The 26,208-nt window shown below is 38.0% G+C and overlaps 1 protein-coding gene across 1 annotated transcript in view; it reads right to left on the minus strand.

Annotated features, from left to right (window-relative positions):
• Positions 1-4,397, minus strand: part of NCKAP1 (NCK associated protein 1) — a 95,741-nt gene extending 91,344 nt beyond the window's left edge. The window contains exon 1 of the mRNA XM_057551081.1: positions 4,030-4,397. Coding sequence (XP_057407064.1) covers positions 4,030-4,137 — 108 coding nt within the window. The 5' untranslated portion in view covers positions 4,138-4,397. The remainder of the gene's footprint in view (positions 1-4,029) is intronic.
• Between the last annotated feature and the right edge of the window lie 21,811 nt (positions 4,398-26,208).

Genomic DNA, 26,208 nt, shown 5'->3' on the forward strand with positions numbered 1-26,208 from the left:
AGACTAAATCTGATTCCCCTTGCTTTACCTCGACTGCATCCTTCACATACATTTTTTTTTCCTCCATTAGATAAGCAGATACCAGCTAAAGACTTGCAATTTTACACTGCTATTCTATTAATTTCTTTACTCATGAAATAGATTCATCCAAAATCACGGGGAAAAGACTGTGGGAAAAGAAGTACTCCTCAAATAAAGAAGTAAAAGTACACTGAAACCTGCAAAAATACTCCATTAAAAAGAAGTTTGCAAAAGTAGGGTAGGTCTTTTCTCCTTTTCTATCCTTTAAAATTGAAGTAATAATTTAACAAGATGAAAAATATGAAAGTATTAACTGATACCTTTTGTTATCAGTTGTTACCAAGTTCATGTTGGTGATGGTGTAGGAAAAAATAGAAAAAACAAGAAAGAGTAAACAAGAAAAAAATATTTTTAAGGTCAGCTAAAACGTCTTCTGTTGGAATTTCGGCATATGTGTTTGCTAAGCAGCAGCAAAATTTCAGAAAAACAAATGTTGCCCCAAAAAGTTACTGAGACTCCTAAACAAATACTATCTTACATTCATAGAAGTTTTCAACTGTTTTCACATTATTATCTTTGATCTTCACAAAAACAATTCTGTGAAGTAGGCAGAGCACACATTACCATCCCTGTATTAAGGAAAACTAAACTGAGCTCAGTTACTGTTTAAAATAGGCCTTAACATCTACTTGTAAAGATAACATCATCAGAGCTGGAACAGACCTTAGTGTTCCTTTCACAGTTAATTTTCCCCCATTTTACAGATGAGGAAAAATGAAGCTCAGGGAAGTCAAGACACCTACCCAATATTACAAATCTCTCAGAGACAGACTGAAACATTGGAAGGCAGGTCTCCTAACTTCTGGCCCAGTACACTTTATTTCCACCACCACACTGCCTGCCATGCCACAGTAGCAGATATAAAAGTAGCCTGAAAATGTTAAAAATCACTATATAAGTGAGTAGCATTATTAGCTTCCAGAAAAGGGAAGACATATTTTTAATTTTAAAAAAATTAAGGAATTATGCAATAAATAAATTTAAATGTGAAACTACCTACCACCTTCACCTCTTTTCCCTAAAATCCTCCTTTATGTGTTCTTCCATCCCTGATTAGACTACAAATTCCTTAAAATTTTCATAACCTGTACATATAAGGATCTCAAAAATTTTTCAATTGATGAAATTTTATTTAAAACAGCAAAACATTTTCCAGAAACCATGTTACATTCCCCTAATAAGCATTAAAGCCTATTACTCTTGATTACAGTAACTTAAAAAGTTATTTTACTTAGGTCACTGAAGTATTTTTCACTGTGTATGCTCACTAAAATATTGCCATTGCAGACTTTCAATTGAAACAGAGCAATCAGATCTGATAGACAATCTAATGCACACATGCATTAATAAAAATGTGATAATTGACTGGCAGGCACGTATTATGCGGTAGAAGTTTTTTTTGAGGTATAAGAGATAGAGATTGAAAAGATTATGTGGTTTATACTGTCATAAAAATGTAAACAGCAGGAACCTTATAAACACATGGTAAACAGATCTCACTCACTTTTTTGGCAAGATTTTTGAACAAATGTTTCAATCCTAGCCAGCCAGGAAGCTATGCCAGCCTTTACAGACAACTCTATACAGGCCAAAAGATTCAAAATCCATCTGATGTATTTGTATGCAAAATCACACAAGGAGAGCAGAGCAAAAGCTATTATTATTAAAAATAGAGCAAGATTATACACATATTCATATATATGTTGCATATATATAAAATACACTATACATAATGTATTCATCCTTTTCAACAAGTCCTAACTGAAGGCCTCATGGACCAGGTAAGACCCTAAGTACCAGTAATTCAAAAATAAGTAACACTGTCTCCACCCAGAGAGAACTCACAATCAATCAAGCAAGGTAGAAAAATATTTCTCAAGAAATTATAAATGCGTTAAGTGCTGAAATATAACATTTCAATAATTCAAAATATTAGCCACTTGGATATAATGATCACATTCAACTCATTTTAAATTTTACTAGTTTAATAATACAAGAGCCTGGAGTTTCTCAAAACAGGAAGTGAAAAAAAATATGCTTTTGAGAAAAGGCAGTGAACTGGAATTATAAGCATTCAAATGCTTAGAATTTAGTCCAACCTTATTTCATTTATGAAGATGAAACATGTAAAGTCTGATTGTATTTATGCCATAAAAATGTTCAATGAATTCTTTAAAAAGAGGTATTTTGCCCAAATACCCAAATCACTTTTGATGTTACTCTCACTTCCTCTTCTGGAAACCATCATAACCATTTCCTTTAACCACAATACCACATGTCTAGAAACTTTTAGTAATGTTTGACTTGCTCGTTTTTTGCACAAAGGGCATATAGGAACCAATTTCCAAGTTTGTTAAGGAGCATAATTTCACAAAAAAGTTCAGGTCAATGAAACCTATAAGTAATACTATCTAAAATTAAATTATTCCTAATTTACATAAATTTATAACCAAGGCTCTTTGGTAAATGCAGAGGGCTTCTTTATAATGACCCCGAGCTCCTGCCACATAAAATGTAACAAAGTGAACAGGCATGTTGCAGTTACTATCCAGATTGCACTGCGTATAAAGTCAACCAATCCTCACATCCAGGTAAGCGACTGGAACATAGCTATCTTTACACAAAATTTATCACTATTAAGCCAGGATAGTTTTCTCCTTTAGAATTCAGTGTCTACATCAAATTGTTCAAATAAGTCAGTTTTACACTGAACCCCATGATATGAATTTTTTAAAAATATTCTTTCTTCAGGAGTCCTAATTCACAAGGGCTACAACTCTACTGCTATGATTAAACTAAAAGGAAACATTCAGCATGCAATAAAAAGCCAACAAAAATAATTACGAAGATATAACATCAAATACACATTGGAAACTGTCAGGATCTAGATTGTAACAAAAAAAATCTTAACTTTCTCTTTATCAAATTATTTAAAACTTACTAACTCTGTCTTAAAAGAAAGAGGATTTTGGTCTTTCTTTCCTAAGATAAATTAATATTTGTTCTATCTTTACATCTATTTTTCTTAACTCCAACTCAGCCCCTCATTCCTTAATCTGCTGAAGCCACGTAAAGACTTTCAATGGGCCTATTAGCTAGAGCTACTCAAATTATCAGAATACGCGATAAAATCAGCAGTAATAGCAACATATTCACAGTTTTTATTTTGTATAGACACCGAACTTTAAGAAATGATGTTTTGGTATTATCAGACATGGCTGGAAAAACTAAGATGAGGAGGAGTAAAGAGGGAAGGGAGAGAAGGTTGTTATTCCTGTTCTAGTGACTCACAACCCAGAAGTATTTCAGGAGAAAACTGGTTCCACCCTCACTTCCCCCTCCTCTCCACCTTCAAAATGAAATAATTCCAAATCGTCAACACGCTCTCAAATGGCTTTTATTTGGCAATCTAAAATAAAATGGCAAAAGTGGAGGGGATGCGGGGTTCATCCTGATTAGCCATTCCCTTCCCACATTCCCACACTTACAAACCCCAAACAGAAAACAACTGCTTCCATCTCCGCCAGGTTCCTACCATCCGACCTCAGTTATGGAACAGCCAAGTTTTCCTATCCCCCTCCTAGACTCTCGCCCACCCACCCTCCTCTCTTTCCCGTAGAGCTCGTTCCGGGAGCCGGGGCGCCGAGGAGGGGGCGCCAGCGGCGGCAGCGCCCCTCACCCCGCGCCGGGCCGGCCGGATCTGGCCGCTGGGAGCGGGGAAATGGCTCCTCTCCGCCCCTGGCCTGCCCGCGAGCCAGCGGGAGAGGCGCCGGGACTCCGCATTAGGCCGCGGCGCATCCCGGCGACCCCGGCCGGGCCTGCAGCCGCGAGGCGGTGATTTCTGTCCCGGGCGCCGCCCGCCGCCCCCACCGCCCGGGCCTCCCCCGCTCTCCATCCCTCCTCAGCCCGCCCGCCGCCCCCGCCGCGGCCTCGCCGGCCCGTGCGCACCTTCTTGATGTTGTAGAGGCGGGTGAGCATGCCGACGCCCCGGTCGTTGAGGATGGTGAGCTTCTCCGCCAGCTTCTGCTGACTGGGCTGCAGCACGGAGCGCGACATGGTGGAGGTGCTGGTGGTGCTGGTGGTGGTGCCGCCGCCGCCGCCGGCCGCCTGGCGCCCAGTCACCGGCCCGCGGCCTCCGCAGCTACCTCTGTCGGGCCTCCTCCCCTCCCGCCCGCGACCTCCGCCTCAGGGGAGCGCGCCCATGGCCCTCGCGCCCTTAACCCGCGCCGGTGACAGAGCGAGCCGCGGCGGACACCTCGGGGTCCCTTTCCCCTCAGCAGCCCGCACCCCGGCAACCTCCTGCCTTCCGCCCGCCGCCCTTCCGTCCCCACCCCCGGCGCTCTCCGCCCCAGCCCCCACCAAGCCGCCTTCCCGGGCTCCTCCACTAGGTGTGGCGGCGGCGGCGGCGTCTCCGGCGGCTGAGAACGAGGCCGCTTCCCGCAGCCCGGGACGAGCGCTCGGTCACCTGATCGGCCGCGCCGGCGCCCCCGCGAGGCCGGACAGGGAACTGCGCCTGGGGGCCCTCGCCCGCCCCGCCCGGCCTCGCTGCTGCCGCCGCTCGGGACGCTGCCCCGGCCCCACACCCGTCCCGACCCGGCCTGGCCCGCCCACTGCCCCTGATCCCGGCAGCGGAGTCTAAGCCGGAACCCGATGAGGTCACGTTTCTCTGTTCGCCACACACCCCTCTCCTTCAAGTTCCCAAAAGTTGCCTTTCCGCACCACCTCCCTAAAGAAACCAGCAGAAGCCCGCGGGGAGGAGTGGGGCGGGGGCAGGGCGGGTGTTTTTCTGGCGAGTTTCTCCCGGGAGTGGGCTGGTGGCTCCATGCGCTTCTCCCTCCCACTGCTTGACAGACGTTCCCGGCTGAACACAGCAGATGTGCTCTGCGAGGCGGGCCTCGCCTCTCTTTCCCTCCCCATCCCATCCTGACTCCCCCGCCTCAAGGCAGTTCGTGAGAGAGGAGGTCGGAAGTGAGGGCAACTCAAGTTCCTGAGATAATCAGAATCTGGAATTTGTCGACGAGGATCACCCTTCCGGAGAAGACGCCAATAGAAGAGGCCCTGGCATGTGGGAGGCAGAAATAAATGTTTGTTCAATGAATGAAGGAATGGTCCCATTTTTTTTTTTTCTGGCCTCCACCCCAAATCCCACCCCTTCTTGGCAACATTCTACTTTTCCATCTCTCTTTCTTTTCTTTTTCCTGATCAATTTCCTCCCAGTCACACCCGAAGGCTACTCTCTCTGGTCAAATATATTAGATATGGTTCCAAAAGTGAGCAAAATTAAGGATTTATGTCATTGACTGGGGTGAGGAATTCCAGCAAATAGGAGTCAAGCTGTTCTGATGGGTTTTTTCGCCCTAATTTCCTCTGATGTATTAATCTTTTATATTATATTCATTAATTTTAAGTGAATGACAAAATATTCTGCCACCTTCAATAAACGACATTGTAAGAGTAAATATCATTGTATTGATCAAAACACTTTAGGGAAAGGAAATTTTGACGAATATCTTTTGAAACATTTTTTAAGCTAGTATATGTACAGTTCCTACAGAAATCTTCGTTTTAATATGCCAAGGAGAGAAAAGCAGTAGACGGACTGAATTTGATTTAAGAAGCTTTAAATAGAGTCCTAAGTCCACCAAGAAGTCCTACCTGCCTTTGTGCTTGGAATCCTGTACACAGAACTTAACTTGAAGGTTTTTAATGCAAACACCTCAGAGAGATCACCTATTGAGCTATGATTAGTCATTAGCACGTTGGGGGGATTTAATTTATCTGGTTACATTCCAGCCTGATAGTTTAAATATTAATTTAGAGGAGGTAAGAGTCTGGAACCTGAGATAGTGAGAGCAGACCTGGGAAGGAGAGGGTCCAGGGAGGGGGTTGGAGAGTAAAAATGTGCTCTTTTCAGGGACCACAGACAAATTTAATCAGAGGCAGAATTACAGAATCACACCAAAGAAAGTTTATATCATTTTCTAGTTTTTCAAAACTGCTGTATAGAGAGAACAAGAAAATAGTGCCATATTAAAATTTGAACACAATTATCACTCAAGAAAAGCCACTGTCATGTTTCCATATGAACTTGAACATTTGTAGCTGCTTATAACTCAGAGTACCCAATAGAGGGAGAACTCTGTGGATTCTAGTCTCATTATTGAATTTTTATTATAACCAACTTTTAGACATATTGGCCCTAGATTGAATGGAACATGTCTATTCGAGTAAAAGATATTAGGTCTAGATGAAGTATTCACAATTCTTGCATTTCTCTACATTTTCCATCAAAAAGCATTTTGTTGTTAAGAGCCAACCCTTTGGAAGTTTGACTGTATGTGTAGTAAAACTATACTGTCAGTGCTAAGGTAATAATCATATATTTTCCCATGCATGTATGATTTTATGGCAAGTGTAATTAGTATGTGTCATTTTATATTTCCTCTCAGTTTTCATACCATGTGAATCAGTCTATAAAGTTATTAAAAGAATTGCCCCTCTTGTAGATTTTTTTCCTGCTATAGTTTTCTGGAAAAGCATAACATTTTAAGAGTGATTAGGAAAGTTAAAAAAAAGACATTAGGAAAGTAAGTTTTAAAAAGCATGATTGAAGATTTTATTTCCCTCATCGTATCAAGCACGCTCTTCACAGTTCCTTTGGTACTAAAGATTTTCAAATAGTTTCTCTTCAGTTAAGAGATTTCTGCTGTTTGTCTCAGAACATAAGACTTCAGAGAGATTTAGAAAGTAGATGATAGCTTCATATTTGTAGTAATCATAGAAAGTTACCTAGTATAGACCAGTATACCTTAAAACATGTGAATTTTACTGTACATAAAGTATATCTTAATAAATCTGACTAAAAGTTATATATCTATGTTTGAAAATTTATTTTTTTATTGAGAGAAGTATAATGGTACCCACTCTAAGGAAAGTAAACATTTGAAAATCCTAATTGGAAAATGTTCAATCATTCATAGTAACAATCCTGGATGGATTTAAAGAATATTTTTCTATTCTATATAATAATCAAACTTATGTGTTTGATTGAACAATAAATACTTAAATTGTGCAAAGTGCTGTTGTTCTAGGAGGAGATATAAAGATATCTATAAGATATCTATAAGATATAGATTTTAAAATCTATATCATATAGATTTTAATCTCCTTGAGCTCACATTCTCGGTGAGAATAGAAATATACGTAAGGAAGTCTAATATAACTCAGCCTGAGATACAGGGCTACAAGGGAAACCTAGGGAGAAGAGTTCCAACCTGAAGTTCCTAAGAGTTATTCTAAAACTTACATTTGGACTTTGAATGAGAAATAAGTCTTGGACTTAAAAACTTATAGAAAAGGGCATTCTAAGCAGAAGGTTCAACTTTAATAAATGCAAAATAATTTTTTTTGAAGTGCAGGAAAGTAATAGGAATGCTCATTATGTACATGAAAGAAGCAATGGGAAATAAAGCTGGAGGTAGAACAGAAAATATGTAGGCCTATGACTGCTAAAGCAGGAGAAAAAAATTCAGTGGAGAAGAAGAAATATCCAAAACAAATGGAAGAACTAAAGGTAACTTTTGGGAACTTAAGGTTAATAAAGAAAATTTGAAATAGTTGCTGACTGTGACAAGGATTCCTAATTATCGTTCAGTATATTTCTTTCTTCCTTAGAATAAAGACTACATCTCCCAGTCTCCCTTGCAGCCTAGTATGGCCATATGACTAATGTTCTGGCCATTAGGATGTAAGCTTTCAGGAACCTTCCTTAAGAGACTGCTGTGCTCTTTTTGCCAGTCTTCCCTTCTTCGTTCTTCCACATGAAACAAGGATGCAATGACCACTATCTTAGGCCATGAAGACAATGGCCACTCACTAAGGATGGCAGAACATAGAAATAGAAGGTATAAGCGGGCTTCTTAGAGCAGAACTACCATGCTAAACCTGCCCTTTCTACATCTGGATTTTGTTTGAAAGAGAAAGTTTTATTTAAGCTTCTTTTATCTGGGACATTTTTTTTTTTTAATTACTCACAGCCAAACCTGATCCTAAATGATAACAGTTTTTGAGGTCAACATTATAGTATCACTACTAGGAATAAAACAAGGACTAATAATCAGATTTAATATTGACTAAGTGTTTTTGCACTGTGTCAGGTGCTACTATTTGAGTTTTCTCATCACCTCTCTCAACAATCCTTTGAGCTATTATCATCCTCATTTTATAGGTGAGGAAACTGAAATACAGATAGTTTTTTCGTTTTTAATTACTGAAGGTCACACTTATAGGAAGTGATAAATCTGGTACTAGATTCTTTATCAGTCTGACTCCAAAGTTCATGCATATTCTTAACCACTGTGATGTAACTGACAACAAGTTGGATGGCATAAATTTGGCATGCATAAGTGAACATGATTCTGTAGTTTCTGCTAGAGTTCCTTAACTCTGCCCAGACCTTCATAAACAGTCCCTTCATTAAATTTTTTTCAGTTAACAGCTAGACTCTGCCATATTCTTCCCAGACTGGTATACCAGTCTTTTATGTGGTTTTCTTTAGCTTTGCCTCCTCCAGAAACTAGAATGGGAATTATTTCTGTAACACTTTTTGCTAATCATGAAGTATATTTCAGTTTGCCTTTTTAAATCACCCAGCCTTCTGTTGCTTCCCTATTTAAGACAAAAAGAAAGAAAAATTGAGGAAGAGCTTCTTCCTGGGTTCTTAGGGTAAAGCCCTTTGATTAGGATATCTCCTGTCAAAGTTAATGTTCCACTAATTTTTTTTTCTCTTTCTCTCCACTAATTCTTTTTTTTTTTTTTTTAAAGGAATGTAGTTTATTTATTTATTTATTTTTGGCTGTGTTGGGTCTTCGTTTCTGTGCGAGGGCTTTCTCCAGTTGCGGAAAGCGGGGGCCACTCTTCATCGCGGTGCACGGGCCTCTCACTATCGCGGCCTCTCTTGTTGCGGAGCACAGGCTCCAGACGCGCAGGCTCAGTAGTTGTGGCTCACGGGCCTAATCGCTCCGCAGCACGTGGGACCTTCCCAGACCAGGGCTCGAACCCGTGTCCCCTGCATTGGCAGGCAGATTCTCAACCACTGCGCCACCAGGGAAGCCCTCTCCACTAATTCTTAAAGGCAAATGCAACATTTTTCCTCACATCAGATTTCAAACCAGGTAGCTATGTATGACTAGAAAAGTATGACGAAATTTCTCTGAAAAATAGCCTAGAAATAGTGCAGTAGACATATATTGGTTTTGTCTGTCCTCCATCCCTTCCTTTTGTGAAACTGCTACCTTCTGACAAAATTGAGTGCAGAAAGCAAAAAATGGGTCAGGCTGTGGGCAAAACGATCAGGCATATGTAAACAAGAAATCAATGGAGTGTTGCAAGGAATTTTTACTTTTTAAATTGTTTTGAAGACTGCATGGACTTCCCTGGTGGTGCAGTGGTTAAGAATCCACCTGCCAATGCAGGGGACACGGGTTTGATCCCTGGTCTGGGAAGATCCCACATGCCGCGGAGCCACTAAGCCCATGCGCCACAACTACTGAGCCTGCGCTCTGGAGCCCGTAGCCATGGCTACTGAGTCCATGTGCCACAACTACTGAAGCCTGCGCACCTAGAGCCTGTGCTCGGCAACAACAGAAGCCACCACAATGAGAAGCACGCGCACCGCAATGAAGAGTAGCCCCTGCTCGCTGCAACTAGAAAAAGCCCATGCACAGAAATGAAGACCCAACGCAGCCAAAAATAAGTGAATGAATGAATGAATGAATAAATAAATAAAATAAAAAATAAAGACTGCATATAGTTGGACCATACCGAAGACAGAGGAACCGACTTTGGGTGAAGAACTGTGGAAAAGGACAATAGGAGATATCACTGTAGTTTAACTGTGGTCATAAAAAGGATAGACAGTAAGATATATGCTAAATCCATACTTAAACTTCTGTTCTCCTACATATCCAAAGACCACAGGGTATGAAAATTTACTCAACTAAAAACGATTAAGAAAATGAATAGGGAAAAGATGGAGCAACAGTATCCCAGTATCTGTAGTAAATGAATAAGGAGTTAAGGCTTAGCCAGAGATTGCAACTTGGTATTGCAAAGGAGTAACCAAGACAGGTCTAAATGAAACATAAGATGTCTCCAGTAGTCAACAGAAGACATGCCAGAAATAGAACTGATCCAAAAAGTTCAAAAAGAAAACAATGAAAAATTCATTACAGCCTTGATCTTGACCATTCACATCCAATGAAATTCATCTTACAGCCTGCCAGATCTTGATAATGTACTTCACACATGTTTATTTGCTTCTGCTCTGCAAACTGAAGATAGATTTATCTTTCCTTTTAAAGTCACTCAAAGAACTTCAGTTTTTTCTGTGGAAAAACTCTAATGTAATGAACAATTTCAGTTTATGATTGGTTTTAAACTTTCTTGGTTCTTTTCTCAGTACAAAGGACTTGTGAGTTTTGGGGTTTTTATTAAAGAAATTTATTGTGCTTAGACTTATACCTAAATAGTAGATGACGTATCAGTGTATACATACACTTATTGGTTGATCTTTGGAGTTTGATCTTAAGTATTTTTAAAATATTAGAATGCTACATGTAAAACTGGCAAAAACAATGGTAGAAAAAAATTTGAGTTAGAGTACAGGCTAAGCTTATGATGATAATCAACTTCCAGCTGAACATAAAATCCATTTATATTTTTACATTTAGTCTACCTTAAAGATGAACAGTTTTTCAAAAATTGGGAAGGATATTGAACATACTGAACTGGACCTCCAAGAAGAGCTCTAGACTAGAGATGTAAATTTAGGATCATCAGAATGTGGGTGGTATTTGGAATCATGGCAATAGATGAGATCACTTTTGGAGAGAGTATTTTAAAAAGGAAACTAGGGCCTAGTCCAAAGCCCTGAAGAACTCTGACTTTTAGGAATCAGATACAAGAAGAGTAGTCAGCAAATAAGACTGAACAGGAGTGTGAAGAGAACCAGAGACTAGGGCAATAGCTGGAGGGGTCAAGGGAGGGTTCTTTGTCTATTTTCAGTGGTAGTTGTCAGATTATCCTGTAGAGAGGGAGAGATGTATAACCCAGTACAGAGAGAAAGCATCATCAAAGGTACAGAAGCCTTGACAGAACAGGAAGGAAAGAGATGAAGGGGAAGCAGATGATAAACAGCCAAACTAATGTTGACTGGGTGTTTCAGGAAAAGACAGGATAATGATACTAGCTAACATTTATTGAGTACTCGCAATGTGTCATGCTCTGTTCCAACTGTCTTGCATGTATTAATGTGTTTTTATCTTCATAACAAACTCTGAAATAGGAACACTAAATCATTCCTATTAAACAGATGAAGAAGTTGTACCTAAGGTCACAACTGGTAAGGGGAGGAGCTCAGGCTATTAACCACTTGATGTGTACACTGATGTACGTCAGTAGAACTGGTTTGTGGAAGATCAGAAAGTTTTCTCATATCTTGTATTTTCTCAATAAATTAGAACTAGTTCATCAGCCTAAACAGGAGGTCATGTGTCAGAAATTGTTGAATGTTCATTTGAGTTTGATGTTATATATTTAAATGGTTAACAGAGGTAAGCCTAGGCTCTGGGGTCAGACTAACAGGGTTGGAATCCTGGTTTTGCCACTTACAGTGGACCTTGGATATGTGACCAAAGCACTCTAAACCTCAGTTTTTCACCTTAAATGGAAATGATTGTACTTACCTCACTACATTGTTTGAGGAATGTATGGGATAATTTTTAGGACTGTACCTTGTGTAATTCAGTGAGTATAAATGTTTGTTGTTACTACTATTATGGTGATTATTATTACTGCCTCAGTCTGCCCAGTTGTGTGATTTTCTACATTGGTACATGGCACAAAAGAGATGGAGGGTTGTAGATTTTTCTTTTTTTAGTTGAGTGCCATGGAGAGGGAGAGTGGCAAAGGAGTTGAGAGTAGTGGTTAGGGAAAAATATAGCTAACTCTGTATTTTAGCACTTAACCAAAAAAATTTAAAAACCTACCTAATTATATTAACATTGCTTTGCTTGACAAATTCTATTTCAAAGTAATAATTTCTGAAAACGACATTTTCTCTATTTCATGTTAGACACACAGCATAATCATTAAGCTTCTAAGTGTTGATTATGTGCAAATGTTAGGGACATTAAATAATTTCTTATTATAAAATATACATTATGCTAAAATATTATAAACTCATTATAAGATAATTTCCCTCCATTAAAACACCACTGAAGTCTAAATGTTTACAATAAGTCAAGTGTTCACTGATACTTAAATTCAACTTTCTATTCCCACTTAAATTCAAATCCAGTGTTACTTAACCACCATCATACAAAACTGCTACTGTTTCTCTGCTTTAAAACTATGAACATTCACTGTCCCACCCAGATTATTTGCATGTTACATTTTTACCATTTCTTCCATTATTTCTAATTAGTTCAACTGATTACTCTTTTCCCAACAAAACTTTAGAATCAGAATTTATTCAGATTTTCCACAATTACTTTGTGAATTTCTCCCATTCCCAATGGTCTTTATTTGTGCTGTATTTGAACAGTTAACTTTCAGTTTGTGAAGAGAGGAAAGCCATGTTTCCCAGCTAGTATCAAATTTTTTACTTATTTCATATCATAGATTCCACATTTACAATATTAGGAGCATGTTAAAACAAACTTTAGCATATACATATATGCGTATAAATAATTTCTTGTGTCAGCTTTTAATTATAGAATGGTTTGATATTTGTAAGTCGATTTAAATAGAAAATATTTATGTTATCTAATATATTAGCTTTAAAAATGGTAGTCATTCTGTTATCTAATAGATTAGCTAAAAATGCAACCACTAATTTACAAACTACAGTACTTCCAAACACCAGAAGGGAAGGTTGGTAGTCAATCAATTCTGGAAATAACAAAGTTAGCCTAACTCACTCTCTTGTTTTAGGAGAGGGTGTGATAGACTTAAAGCTCATGAATTGAATCAGAAGAAAGGAATGAAGCGAACAACTCATCTTTACTCATTTCCCCCAAGGAGTTGAAGCAGAAACAAAAACAAAGCTGCAATCATTTTTTCCTTACATGTTGGTCTTTATAGGCCAAATTAATTCTTGGTTCTAACTAAGGTTCCTAATTAGCTTTGGCTCATGGACCTTATATAAGTCTAGTAAAACTAGGCATCCTATCCATAAAAATATACAAAATTTTAGTGCAATTTTAAAGAGTTCATGGTCTCACTAAAGCCAATATAAAGACCCATGGACATAAGATTCAGAGCCATTCTGGATTGTAACGCGTCCATCCAAAAAGGTACAGTAGGAGCAATTGTATACCCAAAGTAATCATGTGTTAAATGTCCAGGTTTAACCTGACATAACTGTTGAAAAACAAATTTTTAGCCCATCATCCAGAGATGCAAAAAGTATCTCTTTCCTGATCAGTTCAATGCATTACAACCAACTCTATGGAAATCTTTCCACAGAAGTGATAGAGTAGACTTTGTAATCTACATTCTATCAGGACAAAATATCTCACCACAGTTAGATTACTCAAGTTCCCTCTTTATCTGCCTCGGTCTGGCTGCCAGACCTTTGTCACCTCCAACAGAAGGTAGGAAGGAGAGCCGAAAGCATGCAACCCAAGTTGTTTTATTTTCAATTGAATACCTTGACTAAACAGTTTAGTGCAAAGGAAACTGCTATTTGGCACTAAATTTTTGAATTGCATGCAAGTTATCATTTGCCTACGTAGCCCTTTCTCTTACTGCTATGTGTAATTCAGGGTTGGCTGCCTCCTTAATGAAACGTACAGTACTTTAAAGAGATTCTATGGCTTCTGCACATTACATAAGCCATAGTTAGTCTGCCTCAGAATGACTGCAGAAAAAATTGTAAATTTAGTCTCAGAAGTCTGGTGCTAAAGCAGAGCCAGCCAGCTTTTCAGCTTTCAAAGCTGCTTTGTATAAAGCAGCACATTTGGAAATCTGTTGCTGGTACACTGTATTCATACTGGACTTACAACAAGTAAAACTTAACATGAAGAAGAAAGGGACATAGAATATATGAAAGGATCACAAAAATGCAAAAAGCAATAAATTCTAAGAAAATCCAGTACTGGTTAGGTTTTCAAATACCTAGACATTTATATGTCTTTGAATGTTGACAATATACTCTTGTTAGTGAAATGTCCCTTCTCTTGACCTCGATGCCTGGTGGCAACTTCCCCCTTTACACTGTACAGTATGCCCTAAGTTTCATACTGCTATTGCTTTTTCAGGTAGGCAAAAAGTAAATATATAGTAAAGACCACCACCATCATTTAACATTAAATAACTGTTTGACACAAAACAATGGACTTGACTACAATTATCAGAGTTAGGTGAGGTGGCTCAAATTCTTTGTGGAATGAGATCATGTGAAAAAGATAATCAAAAACTAGGATTAAGGGGTAGTTTTTCTTCCCTCCATGGGAGACAGATTAGTAATTTATGTGAAAGATTTCTTTTTCTTTTATGTCTCTTTTATTTCAAGAGGTGTTCCTACCTTTAGTGGGAAGATTTTTTTTATTTTAGGTTTTTGTTACAAATTGTTTCAAACATAAAAAAATAGAGTATAATGACCTCCCGTGTACTCATTACTCAGCTTTGACACTTAACATTTTCCCAAACTTGACTGTAAAGGGTTTTAATGTGTCTGTAATCAAAACTAGAATTCTTTTATTTATGCAATAAATAATATATAATTAGAATATAAATAATATAAATGATAAATAATTAGAAACTCTTGGAAGAGATCATTTTGAATTATTTTAAAAAGACAACTATTGTTTCTTCAGAAAGGAACTGGACTTATTAACAGAATTCTTAACAGAAGTTAATTTTATTTTCATGGTGCTTGATGGTAATTTTTAGAAACATTTTTAAAAGAGGAAACTGTAAGAATAAATATCAAAGTAGCATGCTTAGCAATAGCCAAACCAAGTGGTCAAACTTACTAAGATCAGTTAAATACATATCTCTCTATCAAACTGAAGCTAAGCTAATAGCATGTGATACACCACTGTGTGAGTTGGGCTTCCTAAATCTTGATATCTTCGAGAAGCAAGTGAAGAATGCACTCAGTGTATTCATTGTGCTGAGTCACTGGATTGAAAGAGAGGAAGATAAACCACCTACTGAACAATCACATTTTTTTCTTCTAGGTGATTCAATTCTTTGAAGACTGGCAGGCATGAAGCCACCAGGCATTGTGCTACCTGTCCTGTCTACAATAATACTCACCCAGTGCTTGTTTCATATATTTTGCTCTCAGGCAACTTTGATTATGGGAAGTTGATTATGTAAAAAGCTCTCTGACTGGTATGTAGGTGTAAACAGAAACAATTTTTAAAAGATTAGATAATTTTCAGAATCATAGTGTTTTATTTATTAAAACCTTTTCCAGCTAGTATTAAACATTTACTAGATATTTGCCTAATTGACAAGAAAAATTACAAAATCATTTTGATTGATTCAGTCAAAGAATAGTTTATCCTTTTTTTATTTTCAAAGAATCATAGAAGAGCATTTTTGCTGGCAGTATTGGTTATAGCTTTGGGATATTTAACTTATTATATTGATAAGCTTGATTAATATACTCTTCATTTAATTTTTGTTTATTAAATTTTAAATTAAGCCTAAGAGCCATTGTAAGAAAAAAAGCTGTAATAAAATAGAGAAATATTAGTCTTTATAATTTTGTATTGTTTGTGATATCAAGTGCCTTTTTCTCTCTATAACATACAAAACTCCAAACTGTATTTTCTTCATGAATTTACAATGTGGGAAAAAAAGAAGTCTCTAAACTTTAGAGCAGCAAGACTCCATACTTTGGAAAACAAGAAAAAATAAGTTTAAAACTAAACTGGGGGCTTCCCTGGTGGCGCAGTGGTTGAGAATCTGCCTGCCAACGCAGGGGACACGGGTTTGAGACCTGGTCTGGGAAGATCCCACATGCCACGGAGCGCCTGGGCCCGTGAGCCACAATTGCTGAGCCTGCGCATCTGGAGCCTGTGCTCCGCAACAAGAGAGGCCGCGATAGTGAGAGGCCCGCGCACCGCGATGAAGAGTGGCCCCCGCTTGCCGCAACTAGAGAAAGCCCTCGCACAGAAACGAAGACCCAACACAGCCATAAATAAATAAATAAATAAATAAAAGAAAAACACACTAGAAATCTTACTTTAAAAAAAAAACAAAAAATCTAAACTGCTTTTGTAGTGAAAAGAGCACTTTCAAACCCCATTGAAGATTAATCTGGGCATATGTATAAAGAACATTCAAAATATCCAGCCTTCTAAATATGAATACATACTAATATATTCAGCTCCTGAAATATTCCCTAAGGAAAAAAAAATCCTAAATAAAAAAAAATTGTGCACAAGGATATTTTTATAATAAAATAGATGAGACACAACCTAAATTCTCATGGTAAGGAATAGTTACAGGAGTTATAGAACAACCACACCAAGAAAATTCTAAGCAATTCCATGTCAATGAAAGAAAACATGGATATCCATGTCTTAACCAAAACCTGTTGTAGACCTCCTGCTAGCTGGGGCTTTTGATAAAAGTTCCTGGTCTTCTATTAGCTTCTGAGAACTAAAAGTTATGTCTTTATAGGTAGAGTAGGCCCTATACTGAAACCAAGTACATCACCAACTTGATGTGATATGAGTAACACAATAAGCTCTCGGTACTCAAGGTATTATAGTGGTACTTTTCCTCAGCTCAGATTCTACAGCAGAAGGGAGAAAGTGAGTGAAATACTAAACTATCTTTCAGTCCCCTTTAAAGGTCGTAATCCAAGATTAAGTTATTCAGACAAATAGGCCTTCAGATAAGGGAATCTGAAACCTTGGTAGTCTAACAAGGGGTCAGGACAAGGCAGGCACAGCAGCTTTAAGAGCCACTTGGACTTTGGACAATGGCTGATAGAGGTGGACTTTTGAAGCCTAAAATCCACTAACCTCTGAGGACCAAAATGAAGTTTGCACTCTGGATTCTTTGTATCTTCTGTGGTACCCACAAAGCCCAATGCCAAAACCACCCCTTTCATAGACTGAAAAGGCCATTGTCAAAACTCTCCCTTTCATAGGCATTCCATGGTGTTGCTCTACCCTTTTAAAATCCCCATCATCCTTTAGTTTAGCCCAAAAATGTAGCCGCACTGACCACAAAGAGCTACCTTTAAAATGTACTTATATCAAAAGGTAAATGCACATTCTCCAGTCCCTCTTTTTCCTTTGTGAAGCATGGATTAGGTCAGGAGGCAGCTTCATACTGAGGGTAAGACAGAAGAGAACGTAGTATATTTACTAAGGGGAAAAATGACAATGATACTCTTGGTGGTCTGGCCAGGTTGTGCTGTAAGGAGTCTGTCTTCCCTGATAAGAGAAAGAGGAAGTTTCCCTTCTCTAAAGAGAGTCCGCATTCAAGAATGCTGTGGGAGTAGATGTGGAACTCCAAAGACAGGAAGCAATTTAAAAGGAATTTGCCTGTAGAGTTGGGCTTAAAGTAAGGACTGCTCTCAAAGGAAATGTGTGATGCCATAATTCTGCCTAAAGCTGCCTGAATAACGGTTTAGGACACCTGCCTCCTCCTTCTTCCTCTAAATCTTGGAGCAGAGAGAATTTAATGTCACTGGAGATTGTGATGGGAGGGGAAGTAGTAGAGATACCAAAACCCAGGGAGTCAGCTTTCCATTTCCCTGGAACTGAAAAGAGTTGGGTAGAACCAACGCCTGCTTTTTACCGTTCTCTCCATTGGCACAGGCTCTGGCCCAGCCCATCTGAGGATCATCAACACTCTCCCAATTCCTTGGAGGGCTCTGACTCTGAAACTCCATCAGAGGAGATGTGGAGGGGTGAGTGCAAAATGAGCATCTTTAAAGCTACAGAATATTCTAATGCAAAGAAAATGTAGCCAATTTTCATAGGAAAAGCAAGACTGAAATATTTAGGATTTGTAGGAATGGCAATCCAGTCATTATGGTAGTTTAAAAACTCTCCTTTATCTAACCTAGTAAGGGGAAAAGATCGCCTGACTTAGGTTTCAATTGTTTTTATTTCCTGGGCTCATGTTCTCGTCATGGTTCAAATTGAGTAGAGAAATAAGAAAATCGTAAAATTTGAGAGCTAAATAGACCTGGGAGATCAGTTTTTCCTTTTCATTTTATAGCACAGAAATTTCAGAAAGGATAAATGGCTCAAATGTAGGAAGCCAAAAAGTTGCAAGAGAAGCAGTAAGTATAGATAATCCATAAAATGAAAATCAGACCAAATGAAATCTTGAGTAACTTCCTGGCAGAAAGAATAACTTCCCGGCAGAAATTGTCATTACACTTAAACATATTTTCTCTGCAGTTTTGGGTATATGTTTGTTGTCTCTCTTTTTGTTGGTTAGAAATGGAACAAAGTTTTTCAAAATTGTTTTTTGCTGCTACGATGGAAATCTACAAAAATGGGTAATAGACTATTTTGGGACAATTGTTCAGAAGTGCATTTGTCTTAGAAATGGTTACCATGGAGATGAGCACATGTTGTATGACTCTATAGCTTTCCAGTTAGAGTCTTCTATGCTACTAAGACATAAATAGCCATATATACACATAGATGCACAGGAGCCCAGGCACACGTGCACACTGAAGTTACCTTGTTCCCCTCTTTTTGTAATATAATAATAATAAAATTCCATGCAGTGCTGATCTCCAGTGATGGAAGAACCTGTAAATTCTAGACATTTTAAAAAGTAATATTGTACAATTATATAAAAATTACTTTTTGGGGTTTCCCTGGTGGCGCAGTGGTTAGGAATCCGCCTGCCAATGCAGGGGACACGGGTTCGTGTCCCGGTCCGGGAAGATCCCACATGCCATGGAGCGGCTAGGCCCGTGAGCCACAACTACTGAGCCTGCGCGTCTGGAGCCTGTGCTCCGCAACAAGAGAGGCTGCGACAGTGAAAGGCCTGCGCACCGCGATGAAGAGTGGCCGCCGCTCGCCACAACTAGAGAAAGCCCTCGCACAGAAACGAAGACCCAACACAGCCAAAAAAAAAAAAAAAAAATTACTTTTTAAGAACATTGTAAAGTAGTCTAAACCAAGCTTAAAGACTAATAACATACTTAACTTGTAAAATAAACAGTGTGAATATACTTCTTAGATGTCACTGCTCTTTCAAGTGGAAATATAAAAATAAGAACATTAAAAAAAACCCAGAGTATATTACAGAAAGTTTCTTGAGTTACTTTCCCAAAGCTTTCAATAATACTAGGCAAAATTATTTGCCTAGTGTTTTTGTCTCCAACTTGTTGGCTATGTCATTTCTTTTTTTTTTTTTCTTTTGTTTCCTTTCCTTTTTTTGCCTTCTCTTTTCCTTCAATAAATATATATATATATATATATATATATATATATTTAAAAATAAATTTATTTATTTTTGGCTGTGTTGGGTCTTCGTTGCTGCACGCAGGCTTTCGCTAGTTGTGGCGAGCGGGGGCTACTCTTTGTTGTGGTGCACAGGCTTCTCATTGTGGTGGCTTCTCTTGCTGCAGAGCACAGTCTCTAGGCACACGGGCTTCAGTAGTTGTGGCACACAGGCTCAGTAGTTGTGGCTCGTGGGCTCTAGAGCACAGGCTCAGCAGTTGTGGTACACGGACTTAGCTGCTCCGCAGCATGTGGGATCTTCCCGGACCAGGGCTTGAACCCGTGTCCCCTGCATTGGAAGGCAGATTCTTAACCACTGTGCCGCCAGGGAAGCCCAATAAATATATTTTTTAAGATGCTTAAATTCCTGAGAGACTGACCACTTTCAGGGGATTACGAAGGCATATGTTTTGATTAAAAGTTTGTTTGTTTTTTTTACTTTTTTGTTTATTTTTTATAGTGGACATTTTCAAATTTTCAAACACACCCCCCCCCATGTATCCATCACCCAGCTTCAATACCTGTAACCATTAGGCCAGTTCTGTTGGTTATCTGCTTTCCCCCATCATTTTAAATCTAATCCAAAACATCATGATAGAGATTATTTTGAATAATTACAGTAGCCAATAAAAAACCTTTTTTTCCTCCATAATTTGGATTTTTTTCTACTTTTCTTGGAAATTTCAAAGGTTTCATTGTGTCTAGGGTGCAACATGAAGCACTAAATTCAGTAGTGTAATAATGACTAGAGCTAGAATAATAACAATAATAATCTTGTTTCCTCAAACATTCAAGGAATTTAATACACTGATGATTTAGCCACATTTAGCTTTGAAACTACACAGCATCATTTGTGTTTCTTTTCTTATAACAGAGTTAATTTTTTTCAAAGCTAATTAGTACATATGTATTTAGAAGTATATTTAAAGGAAGCCATGCACCTTGACTTGTTTTATAGAAACATAAGAAATGTACATCAAATAAACAAACTCAGTATATGTTTTTGCTTTTTTCCCCCAAGACAACTATTTTAACATATTTGATTTGTAAACAAATACTCTATAGTTGCTAAAAAGTACCAAAAAAATACAACTATAAAACAGCACATATTCCTTCACAGTCTTTTCATAAAAATAGTCATGTAAAGCTTCTTAATTTTTTTTTAAAAAATGCTGCCATTTTCCAACTGAAGCATCATGTAGTTTTAGAGCTGGGATAAATTCTTCAGCTGAAAAGCAACAAAATCAAAAACTGATATCAGCAAAAAAGCTGGTAATATAATCTTTATTCCCTGACTTTCACTTTAGTACTCTTCTCACACTGCTTTCTTGAATTTCAGTACTGAAAGATTTGTGAAATTTGTATTTTCCCCTCAAATTCATCAATTGAATATGCCTTACTGTTCATGTTAAATACTTATTTAATAATGTATTTATATTAAATCCAAGTCTTTAAATATCTAAAGTCTTTACATCTTGATCTTTTAAACCAAAAAGTAACAGGACTTAACTATCATAGAATGAGATACCTCTCCAAGATCAGAAAAAAATCCTTTCACTCTATGTAGTCTCATCCTAAAGTAATTAATATAATTTTAAATACACATTTACAAAGAATGAGCGCTTTCTCCTATATGCATAGGTGTAGTGATTCTAGTTTCTACTATTCATCATCATAGAATATCTATAGGGATATTCCCCGAGAAATATTTATTCTTTTTTTATATAAATTGATTGATTGATTGATTGATTGATTTTTGGCTGCGTTTGGTCTTCGTTGCTGCACGCGGGCTAATTGATTAGTGGCGAGCAGGGGCTACTCTTGGTTGCGGAGCTTCTCATTGCAGCGGCTTCTCTTCTTGCGGAGCACGGACTCTACGCCCATTGGCTTCAGTAGTTGTGGCACGTGGGCTCAGTAGTTGTGGCTCATGGGCTTAGTTGCTCTGCGGCATGTGGGATCATCCTGGACCAGGGCTCGAACCTGTGTCTCCTGCATTGGCAGGCAGATTCTTAACCACTGCGCCACCAGGGAAGTCCCCAGAGAAATATTTATTCTTTAGGAGTATTTCTAGGGGAAAAAAAGTTACGTGGAACTCCTGACTCGATTGAGAGAGAATTGAAGATAAAAATATGACATGTCATTTTGCTTTGGACCAATTCGTCGTCCAGCTAAATGTTGACACTAAGATACATTTTGAGGGGAAGTACTATGGTTTTCTAATTCATCCATCTAAAAATCCAGAAAAATAGATGGTTTCCTTAATAAACTGGATCATGTAACGTAAGATCCAAATGTTTTATAAACTTCTTGACCATTTTTCTGTTGTTTGCTTATTCCAGTGCTTTAGACAACATATTCAGTTAGCTTTACCACTGATCATGTTTTTTTGGTTGACATAAATTTACTTATTTCATTTTATTTTATTTATTTACTTTTTTGGCCATGCTATGTGGCTTGTGGGATCTTAGTTCCCCTACCAGAGATCAAACCCAGGCCCTGGCAGTGAAAGTTCCAAGTCCTAACCACTGGACCACCAGGGAGTTCTCAAAGTTACTTCTTTCAAATTTCAAGATGCACTCTTTAGTACTTTTATTTTTGCAAATATTTATTTATTTCATTATTTATTTCTTTAGGCTGCTCTGGGTCTTAGTTGCGGCATGCAGGCTCTTAGTTGTGGCATGCAGGTGGGATCTAGCTCCCCGACCAGAGATGGAACCCGGGCCCCCTACATTGGAAGCGCAGCGTCTTACCCACTGGACCACCAGGGAAGTCCCTTTAGTATTTTAAATGTTCTAGGATTTTATTAACTTAGTTGACATGATCCATATTATTCCTGATTTAAAATTATTTGGTCATATTTCTCAGTTTTTTTTATCATTTTACATAAAATATCACATATATTTTATTTCCCCCCTTTTTTATAATTAATGTAATTAAAGATGTTTAAAGAAGAATAACTTCCTGACAGAAAGTGAGGAGGTCAACATTCCTTGAGGTTACACCCTGGAATGGAATTTTCTGTCATTGACAATCTAGCACTTTCTGAATATGACCTCTGTCTGCCCCCACTTCCAATCTATTAAATCCCTTTAATCTCTCTAATTTGACACCTGTCCCTACCACTTTATTGAGGCTTTTCTATGCAAAATCATCAGTTGATTTCATTTTATTGTGTCAAGTTATCTCTTCTTGTTTCTCTGTATCCTGGCTTCTCTGTAGTTTTTTATACAACATTTTTTTTTAACTCTATTTAGCCTTTGATTACATGGCCCAGGTTTTCTATAGGTTCCTATAACTTCTTCTTATGTGTTATTTTTTTTCATGTTTCACTTGCTTTTTAGGTCCCCAAGATTTGTCCCCCAGGATGTTGTCCTTGGCTGGGCTTTCTCTAAACTGACTCCTTTGAGAAATTCATTTCTTCTCTTTAAGCCATCACCTCTACATGAATGATCTCAACTCAGCTCAGATATTCTGGCTTCACTCACTCACTCACTCATCCATCTGTGAAATATTTATTAAATTCTTACATTGTGGCAGGCACTAAGTAAATAAATTGTGTTCCTCAACACTCTGTAAAAATACAACTCATACCCTCTAGAGAGGTTATGAGCCTAACTAGAAACTGTGACTAGCTAGAAGACTAGCTAGAAACTGTGAAGTCATCTTTGATGAGCCTCTTTCTTCAATTCCTATATTCATTCTTTCAATAACTTTCATTTATTTTTAAAAAGTACCTTTTGAGTGATCAGTTTTTCTTACGGGCTTCAACATAATCCAAGTTGCCACGTCCCTTATACCTTGGTTATTATCTTTGCTTCCTAATTGGTCCCCTATTTTCTTCAGTTTGTACAGTAATATTTCTTTTTTTTTTTTTAAACATCTTTATTGGAGTATAATTGCTTTACAATGGTGTTTTAGTTTCTGCTTTATAACAAAGTGAATCAGTTATACATATACATATGTTCCCATATCTCTTCCCTCTTGCATCTCCCTCCCTCCCACCCTCCCTATCCCACCCCTCTAGGTGGTCACAAAGCACCGAGCTGATCTCCCTGTGCTATGCGGCTGCTCCCCACTAGCTATCTGTTTTACATTTGGTAGTGTATATATGTCCATGACACTCTCTCACCCTGTCACATCTCACCCCTCCCCCTCCCCATATCCTCAAGTCCATTCTTTAGTAGGTCTGTGTCTTTATTCCCATCTTGCCACTAGGTTCTTCATGACCTTTTTTTCCCCTTAGATTCCATATCAGTAATATTTCTTATTGTGTCACTCTTACTGTTCATAAACATTACAAGCCCAAACATCTCCACCTGGTTTTTGAGGCTTACGTAATCTAGACCTAGCATACCGTGTAAATTGTATTCCCAAGAAGCACCTTTCTTAATCAGCCAGAAAGTTTCCCCCCAAACATGTATTATTTTCACTTCCATGTTTTTGCTAATACTGGTTTTCTTATTCTGTGATTTATTTTTTTTCTCTGTTGTTGTTTTTCCCCTCCCAAATGGAACTATAAGCTCTTAGAAATCAGGATCTATTTTTGTTATTGAATTTTATCTATTCCAAAATGCACATTTTTTCATACTATTAACTTTCCTGAAGTCAAGATGCATCTTAATTAACATCAATGATGTCAAACATTGTAACAATGTAATTGGCAGTACTTCCTGTTTCCTGGTGTTACATAAAATAATGGTGTGCCTTATAATCAATGGTATCTTAAATTTAATAAAATACCATTTTTTGGTAACTTCACAGCTGTTGGTGAAGTATTAAGCTCATTGCAGATACTCCATAAATGGTTGTTGGTTAATTTAGTTCCTGGTTATGTGGTTTTGAACCACAGACGTGGCTGCAATAAAGATAACCTTCATATCCAGCATGTTACTAATTTCAAAAATGAAAACAAAAATGGTTTTTTTTTTTTTGGAGTGGAGGTAGAAAATATAAAAAGGAATTAGACAAGTGTGTGGCACCTACTTTTTAAAAAATGTATATCACAAAAGATTGAACTTTGAATTTCTGAATTATATCCTAAGCTCTTTTGCTCCAGACTTTGGAAAAGACCTCACTTGTTTTGGGCTATATGAATCCTTAAATATCACCACAGACATACAAATAATTAATATTTGGAAGGAAATACAGAAAGTTCCTGCTTCTGTTTTGTTGTTTCTTTTGTATTATTACTATAACCATGCATTTATAAGCAAACTATGTTTTGTAATCAAAATGCTCCAGTAACAAATTCATATGAGGCATTGTATTCATAAAGAAAATTTGCATTCAGACTTGTTTTAACTGAGCTAATTTTTTTAAAAAAATGTCTTTAAAAAGATTGCAAAGGGAGCAGTGTTATAACCATGCAAGGAATTTGGTTTTTTTCTGTATTCATTTCAGGCTGTGTCTGTGTTCTAAGTGAAATGCAGAATTGAGACTATTAGCTCAGCCAAAAATTGTAATGCAAAATGGATTTTTGATTATTTATAAATATTTTTTACCCATATAAATCATATCTGAGATGATAAAGATTAAATATTTCCAGGGTGATTTTATTATGTGATATGTCAGAATGTGTAAATGTAGTGGGATGAACGTGGACCTTGGGATCCAACAGATCTGAGATTGAGTACAAGAGTCACTGCTTACTAGCTCTTTGCATTTCAATTACAGTTGACCCTTGAACAATGCAAGGTTAGGGGCACTGAGTCACCAAGTAGTCAATAATCTGAGTGTAACTTTACAGTTGGCCCTCCATATCCATAGTTCCATATCCGGGGATTCAACCAACCTTGAATTGTGTAGTACTATAATACAGTATTCACTGACAAAAATCTGTGTATAAGGGGGCCCTTGTAGTTCAAACCTGTATTGTTCAACGGTCAACTGTACTTTATCCAAATGTGAGATTCTTGTGATACTTAGAGATAATACTAGGAAAATGCATAGCATTTGGCATAGACACTTTAAATCTGTTAGGAGAGAGAAATTATATGGTGGGAATGGGAACAAATTCCAGGATATATTCAATTCACACGTTCCCCTTTTCCCCAGACCCCTTAGTCCTTGTAAGGATGTGCTCCCTCTTCCAGGACAATCTTTTACCAAACCTGTCCCAGGATAAGCAATGCCTCTCCCATGGGTGGGCTCCTACTCTCTTCCTCTGGCCTGGGTCTCCTAACAGTTTGTTTCTTCTTTTTCTCCTGCCAGAACTCCAACTCTTCTGCGCTCAGGCTAGCTTAATGAAAAGGAATTTTTCCCTTAAAGGACTTTTTAGATAACCATATAATGCAGTAGAACAAGCATTAGATACTAAGTTAAGAGACCAGGGACAATGAATGATGTGACATTGGGCAAATCAGTTTACTTCTCTGGACTTTGGCTCCTCTTCTGTAAAATGAACAGCTAAGTGGGATAGAGTCTAAGAATGTTAGTATCCAATGCTATTGCAGGCATAGTAGTATTATGGTCTTATAAGCAGGGACTGCAGCTACCAATCTGTAATCAACAATTCTACTCATCCATTACAGAATGATGTGGTGCAAAGAATATGGCTTTTTGAGTAAGATGGAACTGTGTTCAACCATCTTTGCTACTAGAACCTAACAAACAAATACAAACTCTG

Source organism: Balaenoptera acutorostrata, chromosome 8, assembly GCF_949987535.1.
Source record: "Balaenoptera acutorostrata chromosome 8, mBalAcu1.1, whole genome shotgun sequence".
Taxonomy (NCBI): domain Eukaryota; kingdom Metazoa; phylum Chordata; class Mammalia; order Artiodactyla; family Balaenopteridae; genus Balaenoptera; species Balaenoptera acutorostrata.